Below are 23,221 nucleotides of genomic sequence, written 5' to 3'. Positions count from 1 at the left end.
TAAAGCTTTTAAAAATACATATAATTACAGCATTTGTATCTCTTTTTAAATATGTTTGCATCTTTATAATTATGTTTACTTTAATCTTTTAACATTTACTCTTATACAAATGTGTTCGGTGAAACCTAAAACAGTATTTTCCTCGTACCTGAAGATGTATTTTGTACTTTTGAGTACATTCAAAGTTTCTACGCACATATTTGACTTGTCTTTATATCCTCTATTCTACTCTTTCTTCAAATATTAATTGAACATTCAATTAATGCAATTATTCCATCTCTTGTAAAGACGCTATGAATACTTTTATGTATAATACCATAAACATGATATATGTACTCTTCAATATACAAATGTATATTTTCAAATAAAAATGGTGTTTATACTATTGTGAACCAATTAAAGATTTTCTCAGATGATTGAACATATTGTTCGGTATTGTACATACATACAAGGAGTTTGACTTTTAGATAATGATTTATTTTACACACTTAGTTGTCCTCTATACACAACTATACAACGATAAAAATTAAAATTCTTCTATTTATCACTAATTAAGGTCATCCACGATAATGATTTGTGTTGAAGATGCATAAAGTCAGTCCACTTTGTTGCGGCACATTTAATCAAATATGGTTAATTGCTCGCAAACGGCACGGACCAAGATAGAAAAAAAAACCAAAAACGTCCACGTCAAACATATATAATTGATCATATCGTTGCAAAATATCCAGGCAATTCAATTCGATCGTTAACAAGCACAACACTTGATTCGATCCACTCACGCAGATGATAATAAATAAATATTACTGTCTTTCGCGTATTCAACGAGAATTATGACTCAATTACACTCGTAAGCACCGTGTTCGCGGTTCTTATTTTTAAATATGTATAAAAATGTGCCAGTCGGTAGCATAGAAAATATGTATTGCAGAAGAAAACGGAAGGGTACGAGAACGAAAAGGAAAAGAAACGAGTGAACGGTTGAAAGAGTCAGTTCGAGTATAAATTATTTCATCCCGAACACAAGTCACACCAGCAGGATGAGATTCCATACTTTATCCCTTTTTTTTATCTTTCTTGTTTGTACATTAAAAATCGTATACGTTTCGTAGTGATACACTGACAACTGCATATTCGTTAATTTCACGTTTATCACTAAATTGTACCTAAGACTACCGTAAATTCGTAACTATAGTCCTTCCAACGAGACGAGTCTGTATATGTTTACAAAATTCACGTGCTCGACGCAGGGTCGGATCGCAGTTGTTACCGGTTCTTCAAACGCTTCGGTCGAGCTCTGTGTACGTTCTGCGAATCGGGGAGTCTGCTTCGAGCACGCGAATCTGTAAGTACACATTTATTGTCTCGTCTCGTTAGAATAGTCGACGTTTTTATTAGTGGTGCCGCTTTATTTTTCCCTTGCAATATCATGTGCACGGCTGGTCACTGTCGAGGAAAAACGAAAAACGGGAACAGCGGGCCCAAAATATCACAATGTCCAAGTATACTCGCTTTCGTTCGTTCGTTCGTTCGTTCTTAAATGAGATATCGTGTTCGCTTACAATACTCGATTATTATTAATATTAGACGTATACTCTATTTACAAAACTTACGCCTCGGTGTACAACAACAGAACAATCTATATTTATAGCGTTCTAGGAAATTAGCCGGGAAATGCGGTATACGAAGGTGTTAACTTGTATTTTAATTACTTAAAGTACTCTGTTCCTCTCATGCAAGACCTCACGGGTACACACATACGTTTACACATTGACCTTCTCGAAACGAAGATTTCTTTTGAATTCGTTTCAACGTCTCAAGAATCTAAACCAGTCTGTGATCAATATAGAAAGCAAAACAAAGAAAAACTAGCTCCTTTATCGTCTCGTTTAATCGTTATTAAAGCTTAATGCGATCGTTGAACAGGCTCGTGGTCATTTCGCGTGAACGTGTGAAATGTAGGTAAATTAGGTGAAAATCAAGAGATTCCCTTTGGTTTCTATTACACGGATTCGTGAAAGGAACTGCAAACAATCGAGGGATCCTGAATCTTGTAACCTTGCTAAATTGGTCAAGTAAAAATAACTTAGCCGTTTCATTATACGCGAAACTTATCAATAATGATCGTAATTCTTTACTATATTTACAATACCATACATAATTACTATAATAACTTGTCGTATACTTTTCGTTACACCGTGCAGCGACTCGTGAATTTCGTACGTGTAAATTCTAAAAATTCCGAAATTCTTGCTGAAACAGTACGTAACATAGAATAAATTAATTGTTCAAGAATACATTCGGATTGCACTTAAGCGAACCTCACACTGCTTTAATGAGCAGTAGGTACGATTCTGAAGTAATCATTTGAAATGTAATTGTGTTAGAAATAGATTGAACGTATAAAATCGTCCGACGCGCACCGGTGATAGTGTTAATATATGCATATGTGACGTAACAACGTCAGTGTTGCACAGCTTCTTCAATGTGACACGAATCCTTTCGTGGAAATCGTTTTTCCATCTTCACTTTACCGCCTCCTGTTCTCGGAAACTTCCTCTTTTTATTATTATTATATTTTTTCAAAATTCACCGTATACTTGTTACTCCGAACATCGCGCGTTATCGTCAAATTGTTCCTCTATGATTGCACCACAGATCAATTCGTAAAATTTCCAATTAATCGGTAATTAAAATCAACATTTAGAGCACGCAGAGAACGAGATAAAATTCGTTGTTGCTGTAGCTTCTGTTATCTTGTCCAGAGACTAGGCTAAATTTTCCATTCTTTTCCAAGAGTGTTTATTTTACTTCCGTAGTGGGCAACCACGAGCAAATAGAAATATTCTCGACCAACGAGTATTTCTTCTGATCACGCGTTACCCTGCACGTGGACTGTACGGAACCGTCTCGTCGTCCACCAAGGGAATCATTGAAAGGTTTCCCCGATAAAACCAGTGAGAGTAGAGTTAATAGAGAATCCCGGAACACCTCAGTAAACGGAATTGTACTCGATGTCGTGGGCATATTGAGGTGGTCCTGCGGGTGGTGGCGGTGGCTGTGGACTGTATTGTTGCGACGCATCCGAGGCACGACGTCTCAGCGCCGCGATGCTGTGCGCGCCTCTCCAATCCGACGCTTCGGTCGCGTTCACGTCGGCGGCCACGCAGGAAACACCACCGCCGCCACCGCCACCGCCTCCGCTACCGGAAGTCGTCCCAGGCGAGCCCTGACCGCAGTTCAAGGCCGATCCAAGTCCGCCACCCTGACCTCCGCCCACGCTCGATCCTCCCGGAGGCGAACCCCGGGATGCCGTCACGTGTACACCCCCTGAAAATCATAATATACGAAAGTTGATTTTACAGTTGATAATCCGTCGAATTTCTATGGTCTCGTTCGATGGATTATAAACGTTTTGCATTAAATCAGAGACGAGTATGCAGCATTACAGCATTGTTCATTCGTGAATCGAATAGTCGTGTTTGAATCCCTTTAGCCGAGCCAGGTAGCGAAAGGGCAATTCACAGGTGCGATACCGCAGGTACACGGTAGAACATTTCCTTTCTTCGCAGTAGATATTAATACGGTAGGCTCACAAAGTGTATGGGGTTGTGCTACCGGGTGTCGTAAAGTCGTTTCCGCCTCTTCGTGCGCCACGTTGGTGGCCTCTGGGAGAGAGACAACGGGGAAAAGGGATCCTTTTTATTACGGTATCGTTGCGACTACATATAGGAGTTTGCGCAGGACTATCTTTTCAGCACAATTTTCTATGGCACAATAGACCCAGGCAACTCCTTCAAATTATGGTAGTATCAACTGATCGATGTATTACTTATTCAGAGACTCGGTGGGGGTTGATCGCGGCTCGAAAGTCGGGCATTTTCAATCGCAGTCAATTTACACCTCGTAGACGTTCTTTCGACCACCGCCTCTAGACGAGGATAAACAAAATAGAGGCCCGTAATCGACTCGAAAACCGGCGAACCTCGGCCACGCTACCGTTCGATGCTAATCATCGTTGAAAACCAAAAAATAAGACGTTTCTCTAAAAGGTGTTTGCCTTAGACATTACCGACGGGTAAAAGCGGATAACTGACTGCGGTCAGGCTCGGAGTACTGGTATCCACCTTAAAGCGAGTCCACATGAACCACACGTATGATGAATCTCGTCTGTAGAACGGTAATTTTTTTCTTCTTCTACTTCTACTTATTCTCCTGTCGGTTGACGCTACCTGCCCCGCGGCGATAATACGTGATAATTGACACCTTGTACGTGTTACGTATGTACACAGGTACGCGTTCGCGTTTGAGACACGCTCACATTAGTACGTACATTGTGAAACTGTGCTACACCTAAAGACAGTTTCGCCATACGGCTTAGCCCTCTGCTTTTCGCAGTCGCCATTCGAGTCCTTTTCAAATCTGATTACCTATACTATTCATTCGTCGCTGTAAAAAGCCATTGTAAATGAAAAAACGATGGAATTCGAAAGCTGACAGAATTTCATTCCCTATTTCATCGAAAATCTATATCGGAAAAATTGATCTTAGGTGTTGTTGACCTCCTCAAATGATCGTAGATATACTGGTCAGAATTAATTTATTTAGACTTGTCAGTATACATTTGGTGTTGATGGAATTCGATATGATGTCGTTAAATATGAATAACTGGAACCAAGATAGAGACCAGTGTGTAAGGAAGGGTGGTGATTAGGAAACTTTCATCAATCAATTATCGATTTCTGATTCCCCGTTAGAATTCGATTTTGTTTATCTTTGAAGACATGTTTTATTCAAACGAAACTATTTTTCTAGCTAAACTCTGAAACCATTTCTTTATTTTTTCATTCTAATCACGATGCATCCTGAACATTACAGAAACGAAGCTCGACACTCGGGTCTCAACTTGTTCGCGCCTATGTTCTTTTAAAATCTTTCGACCGGTGTGTTCGAGGTGTTCGGGTAGAATTTGGTGAGACAAAGAATTTCACACACGTCTCGTCTTCCGAGGCATCTTCGAAGGTACAAGGTCCCTGGATAAGGTGAAGCGTAACTCAACCAAGACAGGTTGCATCGGGATGTTATGGTAAACATACAGCGAAAGATCTCGCACCTAGGTGCGAGACCAGGCTCGAAGTTTGCCTGCGTAAACAGACGAGAGGACGGAGTTTATGTTTCTGTCTCAAATTCCTTACATGCAGGCGCATAACCCCTTCGAGCGATAATGCACCGTAACGTTTAACGACTTCGTCAAAGAGGTACCGGGTTCCTCGATACTGTTTGCACATCGTCTTTTTTAGAGGGCCACGGTCCAAAAGTTTGGCAAGACGATTATCGAATCGCCTATAAGCGTCTGCGTTTGTCCGCCACGTTAATATTCCTCTCTCTTTTTCGGGACAGAAAATATTCCTCTCCTAAAAAGATCCGTTTGCGATCTAACCTGGTCCAAATCACGTTTTAAACACTGACACACAAACTTTTATTGCTCTTCTTAACGACCTCGTCGAATCACCGGTTGTAAGTGTCGAATCGTTCTTTAAAATTGCATAATTATCTCATTGTCAGTGTTAATTCGATCCACTTATGACGATATCAATTTGTTGCATATTAAGTAATTGATTCCAAGGCAGTTTGTTTTGATGACTTATTTAAATCGAATCAAATTTCTCGGTATATACTATTTACTATTTAGATAATTATCTTACCGAGGGAATTCAGTCCATAACTAGCTTGATAGACAGTCTGCGACGGACTGCTGATAGGGAGCCCGGAATTACCAAGACCCAAGCTCGAACCTAGGCTTCCCGTACTTTGCTGACCAAGTTGTCCTAAACTTTGCCCAAAACCACCCATCGTCATCCCTCCCTGGCCCAATTGTCCGAGACCTGTAAAACAAGTGTTTTCGATTAAAACGAACACGCGACAGGAGCCATTGACTTCTTTGTTAAAAATAGAATTAATAAAAGAAGAAAATTACATACAGTCGATCAACTTGATAATTTAAACTGTCCTGCCCGATGGACATATACGGTCTATGATCTGGTTATATTTCAAAAGTCGAGTAGAATTAAAATAGCAGAATAATTAATAAAAGTAGATGTAGAACCTTGATTAACAAGTCTAATCGGGAAACAGTGATCAGAAAATCCGGATGATTAAGATCGTGGATAATGAGGATCCGGTTAATCAAAGTCCTACTGTATTTAATTGAATTGTCTGTAAATATCTATGGATGTCTAACCTGTTCCCATTCCCCATCTTTCAGCAGGTCCATGAAACATTCCAGCACCGCAAAGATCGGAGCTCATTGGACCAAACGGAGGCAGACCATGCGATGGTAGCAGAGTGCCCGTGGAACGGTAAATCGGCGCAGACTTCTTCCGTTTTTTCCACTTTGCTCGGCGATTTTGAAACCACACCTGAAAACGTTCAAGTAAGTGGCAGGCTATATCATTATCTTCGTAGAAGATGAAACGAATACTTTGTCGATACGAAAAAATGGCAGCAGAAAATCTACCGAGGTGCAATGTTATTTTTTGTTCTGCGATGAGGCGATTCTTTTACGAAAGCAAATTCGGCGCGAGACGTTAAGATGTCCCTGGGTGTTACGACAATATCTTCGACCCCAGGGCGAGTAGCTATTAGCCGACGTTATGAGCTGTTGATTCTGGCCACGTAGTGGCCCCCTAAGCTGCCGGGGTCCCGGGGACTTGATTTATTGATATCGCATGCAAAGCCCACCCCTGTGTTCTCTCCGATATACCCTCGGCCTACATCCCCACCAACCGAACCTCTTCCACCCTTGTTCCACGGACTACAGTCCCTTTCCTGGCACGGTAAAGCGCGCTATAGCCATCTCATATGTGCCCATAAATTAGTACTTTAGCATTAGAGCCACGGGATGCGCGCTTGCGCCTCCAACGCACACGTAGCAACGCGTTTCGTACCTGCGAAAGCATACCGAGCTTTCGCTTCCGGTTAGGCGAGAGGAAACGAGACAAACCAGTCGGCTCGAGGGGTGGAGACACCCTCTGCTAACATGCAGGGATTATACGAATCTAATTGGATATATGGGATTTACACGCTCCAGTGTACTCCAGGTATTGCTTGAAAGCGATCGTCGGATTTCTACGGCGAAGACGGTTTATTATGAACCACGAACTTTCAACAACGAAAACTATTCTTCACCTTAGTTAGCATCGTCTTTTGAACTTTGCAAGATTTCGGTAGACTTGAGAAACACGGCCGCTAGAATACGAAAAGGATTAGAATTTATTTTAAATTGCGCAAATTAGTAATTAAGTATCAATTAAAGGTATAGGATTTTAGTGATTTAGCCTGTTTGTATGTACTTTAGCAAAAGAACTTTTTGACCGATTTACCGTCTATGGGGATATCTTGGTTCATTTCGCGAAGCTTAGGAACATCTGGCACGTCTGCTGCCTCTCAAGGATGAACGCTCGTGACGAGAGAGTAGCATTAGAGCTGGATGGGTGTTAAGTGCATTGGGATCGAATCAGTGTCTATGGATCGACCATTGGCGTAGAATTTAACGATAATATCTTCTATCTAAATGTCTAAAGATCAAACGTTTAGAAAATCTTTCGCCTTTGTAACGGAAAAGAACCTCGTCGGGTCGGATCGGGTCGAATTTTGAAAAATGCAAAATCTGTTCCCCCTTTCGTCTTGCCGGGATGTCAATGTTTCTTGCCGCGTTCGTGGGTGTGGTTGCCACGATTTCACGGTACAACTACGGTAGAACTACGGCTAAAAGCCCGTGGATAATTTGCTGTTACACGCCACGTGAGCATCGACGATGCAAGCCAGAAGAGGGGAAAAAGCACAAGGGACTGTCGCGCGTATATGTATATCCCGCATTATCACTTGCACCCTCCCTCTTCTCATCCCCCTCCACGCGTGCCTGATGCATCCTGCATATGTACGTACGCTAGAACTTCCGTTAATTAACGCAGGTGAATGCTAATGACTCTTGTTACGAAATAACTGCACGCAAAACGAGAGCTTTCGTGCGTCGGATGATCGTTCATCTCTTTGCTTCTTCAACGCATTCTGAATGCTTTCTAATGCATCGGGGCTACAATCCTCGCTTTTCCGACTTTTATGCGATCCCAATGAGATATCAAAGTATCGTTAATAATCATCATAAAACAGACGTGCCTTGAATAGTTAGTGGCGATCACGAATACCAATTAAATTGCTTTAATTATAAATGTGACGATACGAGTAATCACACAAATGGAACTATCGTCCTCCATGATGACACGTTGACAAAGGCGGTCAAGCTCAAATATTCCTGCACTAATTGCAAACCTAGTGTGATCCATAGTGCTCATTAAGTTGGAGGTATTTTAAAAATTATCTATAGTTGTCGTTAACTAACCACACGAATCGATATATGTAGTTCGCAATCAATTAAATAGTACCTATTCGACTAATGAAAGAGTCAAGAAAACGAAATAAAGTTTGAGAAAAGGATTATCGAAGATGGTCAATCGACTATTAACGCAGAGATTGGAAAGGTAAAGGGTCTGAAACGGTTGGATCGAAGGCACGGTACACACCTTTCGATGACTAAGGTTGCCCGACCGATGGCTTTCGTGCGGGTCAATTAGGAACATTGCTTTTTAAAAATTGATCAATCACCGCATCGCCGTTAGCTAGGCGCGTGCGCCACGGCAGCTGTTCCCAGGAAGCACCTGGAATCACCTGGAATCACGGCGAGGGTGAAAACGAGCTGAAATGCTCTCGAATAATCAGCATCAGTCGCGATGACGGCCTCGAAGCGACGTTCGATTGGAACGTACGAGCAAATACGCTATCCAGAAACACTGTTCCGGTGTTTCTATGTCGGTAAGAGAATTTCTATCGTCGTTTAACCGTATTTCGCGTTTTCGACCATCCTTCCATGAAACACGCTTCACGTTTCGAAACGTGAGAATTTATTAGAACGCCCCATTCACGCGGTTTAATTACACTCTTCGTTAAACGAGATTTACTTTTTCGTCGGAGCGGATTCATCCGACGCTACGCTTCCATCCGACCGCGAAGTTGACACTGAATTTGCATAAACGATTATTGTCAGTCGCGATTCATTGTACACGAGTGGTCGGAGAAATGGACCCACGTAAATTTACCGTTTCGTTGCGAGACTGATAACGCGTCAATTTTTAGAGGTGTGAGGGTACGAATGATAAAAAGCGCATTCCATCATATTAAATATAATTGAAGACAATCGAGGGAAAGAGTTGAGAAATGCGTGATTCTTTCTATTTTTCCACGTCAATCGCGAATAGCTTAGCTTAACTGTAGAAAAGAGTTCCCGTGAGCTCTGAGGGGTCTGTAGGTGGCGAGAATCAAGGTTTGGGCGAGTTCTGGGGTGGCCTAAGGTTAGGGTGAGGTTTAGGAGGTGAAAGAGGCGGCGAGACCTCGTAAAGGGGGTTTCAACGGGCGTTGATATAAATTGAGCTTGCCATCAAGGCAAGCGGCGGGATCTGCCCAACACCCCAAGATATATAGAAGTAGCTTTCAGCACGCCATTGAAGAATAGTTCGACTCACTTCGCGGAAAAATGCTCGGAATCGCCGCAAAGCGAGATGACGTTTTTCTTTCGAGATTTTTCGCCAATTGCGCTTGATGGAAAGGAACGATGAAAATTTAATTCATCATTTGACATTCTCTTATCTTTTGACGATAGAGTCTTTTGTCTACATTTTCAACCCCGTTTTCATGCAGTTATTAAGGTTCTATTATATGTATTTTCGGTTTGTCAAAGTCTACAAGTAGAATAGGACAATCACTGGTCAGACGAACGAATGGTAAGTTAGCTCAGAGATTAAAAGGATAAATTGTAATTCAAAAATTGCCAATTCTGTGACAAAGTGTAGATTGTTGCAAGCATACTTCCTTAGGAAGATAAATCCAGTTTGGTAATTCAGACTAATTTAACGACAGGCATCGTCTTAAGGCAACGGTATTGCGTTCGTAAAATAATAATAAAGCATAAATGGATCAAGTTTACGATTCTCTGTGCATGCAGGGGTTGCAAGTATGCATTTTATCGGTAGTTACGCTCGTTTTACTGCTACCTGTATTTCCTCGAGATTACTGACAGTATCTTTAAACACTTCGAGGAAAGTGTATTGGTATTTGACGTGTGCGTTGTAATAATTAATAATTTATAGATACGAGGGTAAAAATAAAGTTGAAATCAGTGCGGTTTCGAGGGTGATCCTAAAATTTTCATTCCGCGTGACATTAGATCATGACGATCCACTAATGGCCCAACGAAAATGTCCCTCCTGACGACGTGGCGCAGCGTGAAACAGTGGGCGGTCCGGGTAATGCGTCTTGCCACCCTCGGACAGGAGGCCAACCACCGTCATCAATCAGGCTAGCATCGTACAAACTTATGTAGTATTTATTTTCATTAAACATTAGCCGGCTAGCGCCATCGAATCACCGTTTTCTTTCTCTACATTCCGACGAAAATTATCTATCCCCGCTATCGATTTGAAACCAATCAATAATTAAACCGTAGCTGTTGTTCGAACAGATGAATTATCAAACTGATATTGATCGAAATCATGCTCGTTCAATGATTTCTTAATGCTTGATAGTTTATTCAATGGTTGGAAGATCGAAACGAAGACAGGCATTTTAATCAATTTCGAATAGTATAAATAGTAGAAACATTTATTTGCTTGTAATAATTATCACCTTATTAGCCGCGTTTCAGTTCCTCTTAAATAGCGTTAGTTACTTCAAATTGTACGCGTTTTACGAATAATTTTTTCTACAGCACGAATATTTGAAAATGCAACATAGAACAGTCACGTTGTATGTGCAAAACAGAGTACGCATGCATCGAGGTTTGTCTGACCAGTGATCGTCCTATTCTACTTGCAGTCTTTGACAAACCGAAAATATAGTAGAACCTTGATACTATTCTTCCTCTTGCAATTTACACAATCGAGTAAAATTTTGACTTTTCAAACCAACGATTCATCACGCTCGATCGATGTAGAACCGTGGCGATCGATTTCACCCCGACAGGTCCTGTATTTTCGCGGCTACGAAATTATTCAGAGCCGGTAGACGTCATAACAAAATGGGCGTTAGATGATGCTCCCTGGGGTCATCGCGGCGACATAGTTTATCCATTGAGAACCCCAATTCTCCTGCTCCATACCAAACTACCGCGTGTGTACACGGGGATGCTTTTCTCTTCGCGTGTTCATAGCTGGGTTATGTTTGTGTGGGTGCAGCACCCGGCGTGATATTTTTCGGCCGACGACACGTAAGAGCTAATATCGTGGTCTATGCATATTTATACGGCATTAAAAATCACCCCTCCCTTAAAATGCATAGGCTGTTGCATAGCAGACGCGTTGGATCTTCGTCGAGTCGCGTAGGCTGAAGCGTTTGTCACGTTGGGGAGGAGGAGGAGGAGGGGGAGGAAGGAGGGTGGTTGGTAGACGACATCTCGTTCCCTTTGAACTTTTACTATTTCATCGAGACATTTTTCTATTCGTCCTCGAGTTTCATGTTACAGTTGGTGCAAAATGAAACTAAAATAACGAACAGAAGAAGCCAGATCGTTTGCAATATTTAAAATATTCAAATATAATATTGGACACGTTTGTTCCATAAAAAGTGAGTTCATAAAAAGTCGTCGATATTTTCGGCACATTATCCCGATAGGACGCGCAACATGTTTGAATTTCACGAGCATACCTCCCGTTTAATGCGAGACTAATGTTAGGAGGCTAATGCCCGTTGTCCCCGTGTATTCTTATTCCGGCAGGACGTTGATTTATTTTCTACCGTACGACACTAGGCGTATTCGATATTCGTTCGATGCCGTTGCGGACGGCCAGAAACAATGTGTCGGTGATTTAACGCGAGACAGAACCGTGATCGAGAGTGATTCGCGTTACGGCGAAACTTGACGCGCGCATGTTTGATGCGCCATCGTAAAACACTCGATTGCCGCGTACACGTGTCTGGTTATACGCTGGACGCATCCCCGTAAATGATCAGTGATAGTTTATGGGGAGAAATTTTGCCGATGGAAATTCCAGATCGATCATATCTGACTTTCGATGCTTGATTCAATGCGTGCAACCGTGGTTCCATATCTGTCTTCTGCCATTTTTAATCATTCGGTTTGTTCCTTCTTTTTTTTTTGGTAACACATTCGTCGGGCAAACAAATTTTTGTATTATTTTAGAAAGAAAAGGATCGATATTATTTATTAACAATGAAACATTATTAGCTAGATTTAGGAAAGCGTCCATAAAAATGTAATGGAGGTAATGAGAGTTTCAATGGTTTTAGCGTGGTAGTCAAAGTGTTGAGGAAAGTGGTATCTGAATTGTTGCGTGGTTTAGAACTCTCACCAGCGAGCACCAAAGTCATTTCCCATTTCTCAGGACGAGACAATAACAAACTACATTTACCCTCGGTGCAGTCACTTGTTTGTCCCAACGGATGGCCGAATGACACCGCCATTCGTCCAGCTCCCGTGGGATACTTTGAAAGCAATACCCGACATTCGCCACCGTGGACCGTCTCTCTGAGCGGCATATGTGACTTTTAGCAGTAGCGTAGTCGCGGATTCGAACCTCAATTATTTCTCAAAATAAATCAGGGCAAACAGAAATTTTCCGTACTTAAATGCTACAAAGTGGGTTAACAAAATTTTTCCTGGAGAACCCTATTTAATCGCGTGTGTACATAGTCTATTTCCGGTGTGCTAATTAACGCATTAAAGATGTTCAAAATTAATATTTCATACTCAATTAATATTATTAATATTTATGTTATCATTAGTGTCACGATTAATATTAATATTATTTTTACTTATTACCCAGCCAGTAATGAACATGTTAAATTCGTGATAAAATTCTATTTCCACAAAACGTGGGTTTGCAACTATTCAATTATGAAAACATGGTGGTATAAAGTTGTTTGACATTGTCATTATAGCCAACCGTAAGGGCCTGAGAAAAGAGGAAAGGACGAAGCAATTATTACTTTATGATCATATATTTTATCTTGGGTAATCTTTATACGTTCTCGATGTTTCGTCTTCCGAGTCGAAAAATCGTTTATTCCAAACGGAAGAAAGATTCCATAAGGCTACTGTGTACGCAACGTTATCACCGAGAGAATCGTAAAACCGAAGCTCAAGTTCATAAACCTAAACGACGTTTCCTTTTCATTCGAGGCTACATCCATTAGTAGCATTAATCCATGTTTCGGGAAGATCACGATGGATAACGGACAACGTGAAAGGGCGGAAAACGAGCGACCGATGCAATGGGGTAGTTCGGAGACAACGTTTCACCCTCGGTACCCTGTTTTTTTCAGTTTTTTTTGGTCTTTTCCTTTCGAGCTTTCATGCAAGTCGTAGCCATCGGCGGAAAGGTCGTGCCCCATAAAATTTCCGGGCGGCAGTAATCGAAAGGACCCTTCAGCCTAGAAACGAGCAGTTACCTGAGGCAGTTAAGTTAAATGCCTGTTAGCAGACGTTAACTGGCCGTCGCTATGGGTTCTATTCCGTGGACGATTGCAATTTTAATCGCCTCTTCATTATGATTAAATTTAAATCGGCTGTGTGCAGGTCTAATAAAGCTCGTTCCACGGCCGCCGCGCCGTTCTGGAAACAGAAAATGTCTCCTGGGCGGATTAAAATACGCGTAATTAAAACCGTAAAGCGCCGATACGTGTCCTCGAAAATAGACTGTCGGCTTTGCGATAAATGTCCGGATGAAAAAAAGCTTTTTGTCTCAGCGCCCGAGCGCACACGCACCGCTACGCTGGTTCGCGCGGGTGAAAGCGTTCGCCGGTACTGGTGGATGATTGAGCTTTATTTGAAGCATCGAAAGCGGTTAATTAATATTCTAGATGTGATTGACGGTAAGGAACAACGAGTTTCGCGCGCTTCTCAAATCGTGTATCGAAGCGAGAGAGTAAACGCGAGCGCGAAAACGAGCCATTGACCCCTGGTCGCCACCAGGATTTTGTGGAGGGATGAACCAAAAAAAAAAAAAAAAAAAAAAATCCACTTGGACGTTCGAAGCTAGTAGCAGTTTTTTTCGCGGTTCCACGAGCCTGCGAAATTATTTATGGTCTTCGAATCGATGCGATGGTCTGCGACGAGTAATTTTCGAATATCGTCAGTCTTTTTCGATGACGCGACGGTTCTTTTTTTGCGATCCATCTTCGACACGGAATATTTGTTAGCAACCGATCTTTTTATTATTTTCAAATAATACTTATGACGAGCATTCGTTATAACGCTTGATGAGAGAAAAAGAAAAGGCTAACTAAATTTTCTATTTTCACCATTCGTGGTGGCTGCGAAGAAAACAGATAAAATGATAAATACGAGAGGTGCTTTTGTATACGTATATTTTATTCGTAATAATAAAAGCTGGTCTAATGTAGAATTCATTATATCCATTGGTACTAATTAAACGAAGTGAAAGGTCCGCGGGGAGGCACGTGAATTTTTTAGCGATAAAGTCAGCGGCTTTTGATTATTTTATTTTTGACTGATTGAGGGGAATTTCATACAGGGGTTCGCCTCGCCTTCATTAAATATCTGATTATCGCGATAAAAAATTGCGCACCGGCTTGTATCTCAGATAAACCCGTCCGCGAACCGTCTGGCCACGGTCAACGCTAAACGAGTGGTACAATTGAAAGCGTTATTACGTTAAAGCGTAATTAAATGCCTCGCATAATTCGGAATCGGCTACGTGATGCGGCATCGAAGTAATTGTTGATTGTAAAGCAGTTGCCCCCGACGATGCGTTATCGTGCAAGCAATATAATAGTTGTTAATTAACAGCAATTAGATACGGAACGGCAATTACATCTCTTTTCGAGTAGTAATAAATTACAACAGATCGATAAATCGTAATATTTCAATGCACTATTTCGAGTATTTTGTTGGTAATTAGAAACGTTATATCTGCCCTCTCCTCTTCTCTCCACTATAACGCTATCATCGCATTAATGCCGATCGTTGGTTAATTTTTCGTTGCACACACGCAGACACCGATTTCTCTGATCCATTCGTAGCCTCGTAGCTACGTTCTCATCCCCTTTTCACCCTTGATTGTTTCGTTCGATTAAAAAGTCCCGATTGTTCGCGTGGAACATTCTGCGAACTTTATCAACGGAATGCAGCTTTTGGCGATTCTTGGTATCGCCAATTACTCGGTTAAAAAAGTAATTTAATAGGGCGTCGGGTTCCTCGATTCTAGCTCGAATCGTTTGATTCGAGAATTTTTTTCTCTTTTCCTTTAGTGGTAAATACGAATGGAATTTTATATAGCTTCACTTCATTTTTCAAATGTCAGTTGTACAAGCGAATATAAAATGTTTAATTGATTTAAAACAGTTTCATTGTTATTGGATTTCGAATGAAAGGAAAGATTAGTGGAAGATGTATAAAATGCATTTAGAATTGCTTTCTAACAGTACAGAACTACCTTTCGAACTAAAAATACAAAAGATTTGTTGATTTCAAAATTTAGATACAAAGGTGAAGTTCAGAAATTTGTGGATTTTCCCAATATTACTATCCTAGTAACAACTTAAAGTGCTGCTTTACAAACTTCCTGGAAAAAGGATCATAAAATTAGAAAACAAACTGGCAAAGCAGGAAGCGGGAAACTCAGTTAGCCATCGAGCAATGAGAAAGAAGACCAGGAAGCAATCGAGTAACAAATTGCAGTTTCAATTTCATAACAAGTACCGAGATCCAATAATAAAGGACGAGCCGCAAAGAGTGGAAGGGAAGCGATGGTGCACACGAGTTGCACGTGTGCACACGGCCAGCTGGAAAAAGAGTGACGGGAGTGGGCCAATCGTCGTGAAAACGTTCAGCGACGGATCCGCCATGGCGAGTTAAGAAATCTTTGATAGCGACGCTCGATAGTATAGCGACGCTGGGCGCCGGCGCCTTTGCCTAGCAGCCCCATTGGTGCCTGGGCCCTCTCCACACGAGAGCCCGCCGCTGGGTTTCCTTGGAAACGCTTCGTTCGCTCTGATGTCTACCCTCGCCCACGGAAAACCTCTTTCAATTAGGCAACCAGCCACCCCGAGCACCGGTCCACGCTTTCTATCTCTTTCTCTTTACCCTCTACTCGTCCAGTTTGTTTCACCAACGCGTCTACCTGCGTCGAAACTCTCTTTCGCATCGACGACTTTTTCCCTCGGTTCTCCTGCTTTTTCAACCACTTCCCTCCCTAATAATTGCTGAATATTTGAATCCAACCAGACGTTCGACGAAATGTCACACACCTGAAAGAGTTCTCAAGATGCATCTTGAGCACAGAAACGGTAGAGGGTGGTAGAAAAGTTCCAAGAGTATTTTGTGTTTGAAGGAAAAATCGCATAGTTTCTGCGATAAAACTAAAATCCAATATCTATCTTCTGAGCAAAAATAAGACGGTCTCTGGACTTAATAGACCGAATTGTTTTTGGGCGGTATATTTTTGGTCTCCGTCGATCGCGGTGTCACAGAATCGCGAGATTAACATATGAGAGGCAGTGGGTTTCCTGATAATAGGGACGAGAAAAGTATCCAGGATCGTGTATAAACGTCGCACACATGTCGACTCTTCCACGTGTTCGTCGTGAAAGAAGACGAGCAAAACTGTTTGATATGCAGCGCGACGCTTGGCTTGACTGACGCTTCCAAGTTGCGAATAAAATTTTCATGAATTTCTATTAGCTTCGTTTTTCTAGACGTGCCCCGGAGACTTAAAAAAGCTCCAGCCAGCTGCTGCTGATGGCTGTACGGGGCTGAACGCGGAACTACCCCCGTTGGTCAACACGGCTATCGGTTTTTATCAATTTCCACTTTAAAGCGCGGTCAACGACGTTCGTTATTTAATAACGACCCAGCTACGAATCTGCTAAAAAGATTCTCCACTGTGTTTATTGCGAGTTTTTTCTTTTCAATTTAACTTTTTATGGAAGAAAGTTGCAATATCAGGGTCTCTTCAAGATTAGGCCCCATTTTTCTGTCTACTAATTTTCATTTATATTTCATAAATCATCTGGTATATTTCACAGAAGAATAAACACACATTTAAAGCACGCGTTGAAATTTCATTAACGTTTCATCTTGAGCAATATCCCGTGGTCATTCCCGTGATCTTTGAATTTCGCGTGCTCACAGCGGAGCGGGGAAAGTTTGCAGAAAGTTTTGCGGTTGTCCCGTGGCAAAGTGGAGTCCACCAAAATTCCAGACCCCGTAGGGTGAAGGCTTAACGCTACTCCAAGTTTCACTTTAATCCGAAAAGCCACGGTAGGCCGACGGAATTGATTTCGAGACGTTCGCGGTACCATTTAGTTATGCTTGTTAAACGTATCTCTTATTCTCTATAAATCTCTATGAAATTTGGAATGTCTGTTTTCACTACGGTACTCAATGTGTTAACAAGAAAATCGGTAGATTTCTTAATTCGATGACACTTACCTGCACCCGACTTTCCGTGAGGCCAATTTTCACAGCTATCTCCTCCCTGAGGAAAATGTCCGGATAGTGGGTCCTATTGAAACACCTCTCTAGCTCGTTCAACTGAGCTGGTGTGAATCTCGTCCGATGTCTTTTCTGTTTCGCGGGTTTGTCATCGCCTTGTCCGATCGCCCCCGCATTTCCTACAACGTGGTAATAAATCTTCAATCTCATCGTTCCTTCACACATTCATTCGCGCTGACAAACGAAACAGACTAGAAATTGCGACAATTTAAGAATTGACAAAAATATAAACCAATACTGATTTCGATACAAGCTTCTGCTCTCTCGAGTACACCAGATTCGCACGGCAAGTTGAAAATGTATCGTACACGGAGACCGTATCAAGCTACGTGTCATGGAATGACAAAGTCAGTCAGTGACGAGGTGAAAAGAGGGCGAAAATAAAAGGGAAAAAAGGAGAGGAACGGAAACGTTTCAACACGGTAAAACGCTTACCCGCGCCAGGCATGGTCATGATTAATTCCTGATGAAGCGTGAGGCCACCACCGGCAGACAACCCGGTCCCCAAATTCACTCCCAGCACGCCGTCCAACTTGTCGTGCCTCTTCAGGTCCTGCGCATGAAGATCCTTCGCTCCTGCGAACGCGAAACGTGAAAAAAATGAGCCATTACAGTTTCTCTGTTTCCCCGAGGAGCCGCCGCCAACACGGCCTCCTCTTCTTCTCGCTCACTCCCTTTTTCCGCTCTATGTAGTTTAAATTTGTATAGGAGCAGAAGCTGGCCAGCCGGTGGTGAGGGGAGCGCGGACCACTTAGCACGAAGGTGCGAGAATCGTCACCGGCCTCCGGCTTCTAGGCGAGCAAACACACACAGCCAACCGTGTCTCGTGCACCCATCGATACACGTGTTCACGCGAACCGGCTACGTATTGGTTGTAGAAAATTTCTAGAATGCGTGGGAGGACGACTGAAATGACCGCTCGCCGACGCGACGTTCGAAACCATGCCCGTGATTGCGCGGCCATCGCGCATCCTCCCGCTTTGTTCACGCACTCGCGCTTACGTAAGCTGGTAAACTAGTTTCAACCTCCCAAAGCCGATCTAGGGATTTTCTGCGCTTTCGAAGAACGAAAGGGAAGGAATCACGTCGGGATTTCAATCTTGTTCCATGTAAAATCGGGAGACCCTTTCAGCTAGGAATCGTAGGGGATGAATTTCGGTGGATACGATTTGGAGATTTATGGAACCGATAGAACTAAAAATAAAGTCAGATCACGGTAAAAGTTTCCAAAGTTTCGTTTCATAAATTTTCAAAACTTTCAGAGTGTAGCTCTGAATGGCTCTAATGAGCGTTAATTAGATATCCGTATAAATTAAAATTCTTTCATTGAAATACAATACGATCTTGACAGAAAGTGTAACAGAAAATGGCGACCCCTTACAGAAAGGGTGCGAAACGAAGGGAAACTTAACATCGATAATGCTCTCTGCACAGAAATTTGCATATTTCATAAACGATGGGTCATGGATAAGGGTTCTCGTTAACAGTTCGAACATTTCTTTCGATTTCACGCAACCAAATAATTAAGCACGAAGCGATGCATCAAGCGTTATGAAGTCACACACATAACAACGAAACGATAATGTGCTAACGAAGGAATTTTATCGGTTTCATAAATATGCCATACGGGCCAGCAGTTTTGCATCGATATTTTATAATCCACCCCTGTTAATAATGATTCATTTTCGCCGCCTGGCCAGCCTGTGTTCGATATGTTTAATGCGATCATACGCGCGTAATAACGTTAATAGTCTGATGTTTGAACGGGGCTGAAAATATTTTTCAAACTGTAGCAATCTAAAAAATATTCAGTAAAATACGGGGATGGGGAAGAAAATCTGGTCTACTTAAGAATCAGATTTCCCACAAAATGAATAATTAGAGAAATTAAGGGATCATAAATTGTGCATCGAGTTCACTGTTTCTTCCAAGGAAACATCGTGCGGACCGACCACCGTGCAGCAATCGTTTACTCAATGGAAACTCCGTATGAATGAACTTTATGACTGGTCTTTATTTTCGTTTTATTTTTATGGGTCCTGATGATTTTATTTCGATTTTGCCGGGCGAACCGGCATTTATGAGCACCTTCGCTCTCCTGCCTGAAATTCGGTAGGTTTCTTTGATCTCTTCATCGTGATTTTTTGTTTCTGCCAAAAGAAGTAGTAAAGAGAAAGAACATCGAGGATCCATCGGTTCTTTCATGAATTTCCCAACAAGTTTTTGCTAAAATTTTGACAAAAACGGGACACCATGAATTGAATTGAATGGAGTTGTCACTGTGCAAATTCATTCCAAGTCTCGATGACATGTTTATGATATACAAATGAACATTGATTCGTTAATTAAAAAAAAAAAGTTATAGGCGTTCAAACAGAAAATAAGTGAGTTTAATTCTCTTAATTGGCCAACGAGGCTCGATAAAAAATTGATAAACGAGATGTACGATTAGCAGGCAGGTAAGGATTAGCACCGCAAGCCTTTTGTTTGCTTCGCTAACGGTTTGCCTCTCATTAACGCCGAGAATGATTGTTTAATCCTATTCCTTCCGATTGGATTATCGGATTTTTTAATCGAATTAAACCAATAGCACCTAAGACCCCACGGAGAACGTGTCTACGCTCGATTATTTTCTCTATTCGATTTCTTCCTTTTTCCAAGTTATTCTTTCACTGAAAAACCAATAAAGAACACGTCGAACAATTTAATGTCTGGTGGCTGACGAAAGCGCATTGATGGGCATTTGAAAAGTTGCCGATTGACGGCCAGTCGCTTGAAAGCGTCTGATTAATAAATTCATAAATCACGTTATTCTATCCGGAAACGGCGTGACGGACGCGTTTCGTTTGGACGTCGGAAAGCGTTGCATTGTATTCCGATTGCACCAAATGCAATTAATTTTCGTAATAAAATCGCCAGTCGTCTGTTACATTACCCATCCCTGCGGCGTTCATTTTTCGAAGGGATGAAAAAAAAATTATTTAAGAGGTTCTGAAAAATCTTCATTTCTGTGATTGAAATAATACAATAATTTGTTTTAGAGAATGAATTTAAAATGTAGGGTTAATCAATCCTGGCTTAATCAAGCCGACACGTCGCTCTTTTGCTCAGTTTCTACTACTAGCTGTGCCCCAACTCTAAATCGTTCCTTAACTTCCCGCCTAATGTAATCAGTGTTGAGGTAATTAAGGTCATCAAACTCGAGAAGCGGTTTCCTTGAACGGGAGAGAAGCGAGAAGCAGGTCGCCACGTGTTATCGGACCCGAGTTTTTCCTCTTATCGTTCGGACAACTTTTCCCCTTTGTTTCGCGAATGCTAGACTTTCTCGGAGAACCGACTATATCGTCGGATGTCCACTTCTTTGTCCTATAATTATCGTTTTAGATAAACGAGAGCAATGTTAAATAATTTCATCATGATTTAGATATCGCGAGAGATAGAAATGGTAAATGGCGATTTGAAGCAAAGTTGTGATTTCATTATTATGAAAAATGGTAATTAGTGATAGAAATAAATCTTACATTGATGAACATATTGCAAATTACTTTTTTATATGAAAATTATTGTGAAATAATTTTTTAGTCTGTATAACTTTAAATAAGCGAAAGAACCAGCGCCAGCGCGACGGTAAGAGCTCAATCGGTACCCAACTCGTAATTTTTTGGTAAAAATAACTATTTAAGTTTGCAAGTGCCTTTTATTTTACCACGTACGTAAAATAACGAGCAAGGGATATTTCATCGGTATAGTTGCTCAACTATGCTCGGATATCGCTATCAAAACTTCAGTTATTTTCGTAGTTGGGATTATATGGATAGTCCTTTCATAATTAACAACTTTTTAAACGCAAATGAACTCATTTTTCATGCATGTTAATTAAACGGTTTCTTTATATGTGTATAAAAATAATAAAACAACCGCGAATTATAAGCATTTAGATTCAATGATGTTTTAATTTCAAAACAAACTTTGAAATAACGCTAAAGCGACCATTTATCCTTTTCAGAAATGGTTATTACCTCTGGCATTTAAAATAGATAAAATTAGTTTAATTAATCAGGCGTGGTAAAAAGTTTTGCAAATATTTTAGTGTGTGTAGGATATTAGGTTTCATTATTCACTCAGTGAATATGAAATGTATGTTTAACGTGGAGATTTGACAAAAATCCTCTCATATAGTTGTGATTAACGCATAATTAATTAAGCATAACATGACAAGAATTATATTAATTGCAACTACAGTTAGAATCACGGTATTTTCAGAAGTACATCATCTACCGTCGCTAGAGGACTAATATTCAACATGTTTTTCTAACTATTTATTAATTATTCTAATTTTCTGTTATTTAATTTTAGTACATTTAACCCCTTAATTTCCAGGAATCGAAAATATATTTTCAAGATAAATTAATACTTTCTATTATAAATAAGAATACATGCCAATAGGTAATTGAGATAAATATTTGGTTATAATTACTAACGTTAGAATAACCCTTTCAGACAACCTCTCATATTATTAAAAGATTTTACAATTTTAAAAGAAACAGAGAAGTGCTCCGTAGTTTTTCGAAATAAGAAATTTTGCACAGCCTCCCAAGTGTCGAATGCTTAATCTGTTAATTGAGAAAAACGAATTAACTCGTCATAGATTCTAGAATCTAATACGTTTATTGAAAGTAGGGGCGGACTGGGACTTAAATTGTTACCAAGAGATCAGTGACATAACGGGCCTTAATTTTAACTAATTAGAGCCCAAATCCCTATCCACCCACTGGGAATTTTCCCAAACTTCCAATGGCCAGTCCGCCTCTGATTGAAAGATTTTATTCACTTCTTATTTCACGTGTCAAGAAAAAGAGCACTTTGTTGGTTGACAAATGACCCAGTTAACAGATTAATTAACTAGTATCTTCATCCTGCAACTTCAGCCCAATACGAGCTATAAACATCCTATTGAAAGTATCCTCCAAGTGAAGATCCGCAATAATCCATAGAGAATCCCAACTTCGAACACCATTGAAAACAGCTCCAAAACGCTTTGAACGAAGGGCACGGGGTAGTATCTACGCGACGCGTCAAAGGGATGTTACTTACCGGAAATACCGTGTATGGACCCGCCGGCGGAGATATTGTTGAGCATGCCGTTCCCGGGGAGTGTAACCCCGACACAAAGAGATCGCGGTTACCGGAAACCCGCGTGTCACCGCGAACCACCCTCGCGAGTTTCGTCTGTCTCGAAACTGAAGCAACCACCAAAGGATACTGCGAATTTAACGTAGATTTAACGCGATATTTGCGATATACTTCGGACGTGCCCGAGGAACGGCCCGTGCCCCAGCAAGGCAAACAGCGGACTGCCTAGCTGCCATATCCGAGCTCCCCCACCTTGGACGATGGCTGATGGTATCCCTCTCTCTTTCGCGCGAAACACCCTCCTAACCTCTTCTTCTTCTTCCCTACTGATCCCGCTAGCTCGTTCTCGCTCTCGCAACTGGTCGTGGGCGTGATATGAAATCGCTCCAGTGCTTCAGACTCACCATCGGAGCCAGGAACGTAGCTAGCTGAAGAGGATCCTGAAAACAATCGTGGATTCAAGCATTTTGGGGGTAGTTTTTGATTCGTCGTGATGTTCGGAAT

General features: G+C 41.4%; 2 protein-coding genes across 4 annotated transcripts in view; one reads left to right on the top strand and one right to left on the bottom strand.

Moving 5' to 3' along the window:
* LOC114873553 (peptidyl-alpha-hydroxyglycine alpha-amidating lyase 1-like) overlaps window positions 1-23,221 on the top strand; it is a 74,827-nt gene that overhangs the window by 5,271 nt on the left and 46,335 nt on the right. For both annotated transcript variants that reach the window (XM_029181982.2, XM_029181981.2), the window contains exon 7: window positions 6,266-6,433. The gene's annotated coding sequence lies outside the window, so the exon portion shown is untranslated. The remainder of the gene's footprint in view (window positions 1-6,265; window positions 6,434-23,221) is intronic.
* On the bottom strand, window positions 1,353-22,914 carry LOC114873556 (homeobox protein orthopedia). 2 transcript variants are annotated; one of them, XM_029181984.2, is made up of 6 exons: window positions 22,679-22,914; window positions 18,020-18,160; window positions 17,522-17,703; window positions 6,242-6,419; window positions 5,706-5,885; window positions 1,353-3,330 (listed from the first exon to the last, which is right to left on the bottom strand). In XM_029181984.2, the coding sequence occupies exons 1-6, from the start codon at window positions 22,722-22,724 to the stop codon at window positions 2,993-2,995; spliced, it is 1,065 nt and encodes a 354-aa protein (XP_029037817.1). In that variant the 5' UTR covers window positions 22,725-22,914; the 3' UTR covers window positions 1,353-2,992. The 2 variants fall into 2 exon arrangements, with proteins under 2 accessions (XP_029037817.1, XP_029037818.1); XM_029181985.2 differs by lacking the exon at window positions 18,020-18,160.

The sequence above is a fragment of the Osmia bicornis genome, chromosome 13 (assembly GCF_907164935.1).
Source record: "Osmia bicornis bicornis chromosome 13, iOsmBic2.1, whole genome shotgun sequence".
Lineage (NCBI taxonomy): Eukaryota > Metazoa > Arthropoda > Insecta > Hymenoptera > Megachilidae > Osmia > Osmia bicornis.
This window is presented reverse-complemented; position numbering and strand designations above follow the sequence as displayed.

Coding starts and splice junctions, on each gene's coding strand:
- LOC114873556 (XM_029181984.2), bottom strand. CDS start 22,724: ATGCTCAACAATATCTCCGCCGGCGGGTCCATACACGGTATTTCCG. Junction 18,161..22,678: donor GTCCATACACGGTATTTCCG/GTAAGTAACATC, acceptor TCGCGTTCGCAG/GAGCGAAGGATCTTCATGCG. Junction 6,420..17,521: donor TCACGGAAAGTCGGGTGCAG/GTAAGTGTCATC, acceptor GAACGTTTTCAG/GTGTGGTTTCAAAATCGCCG.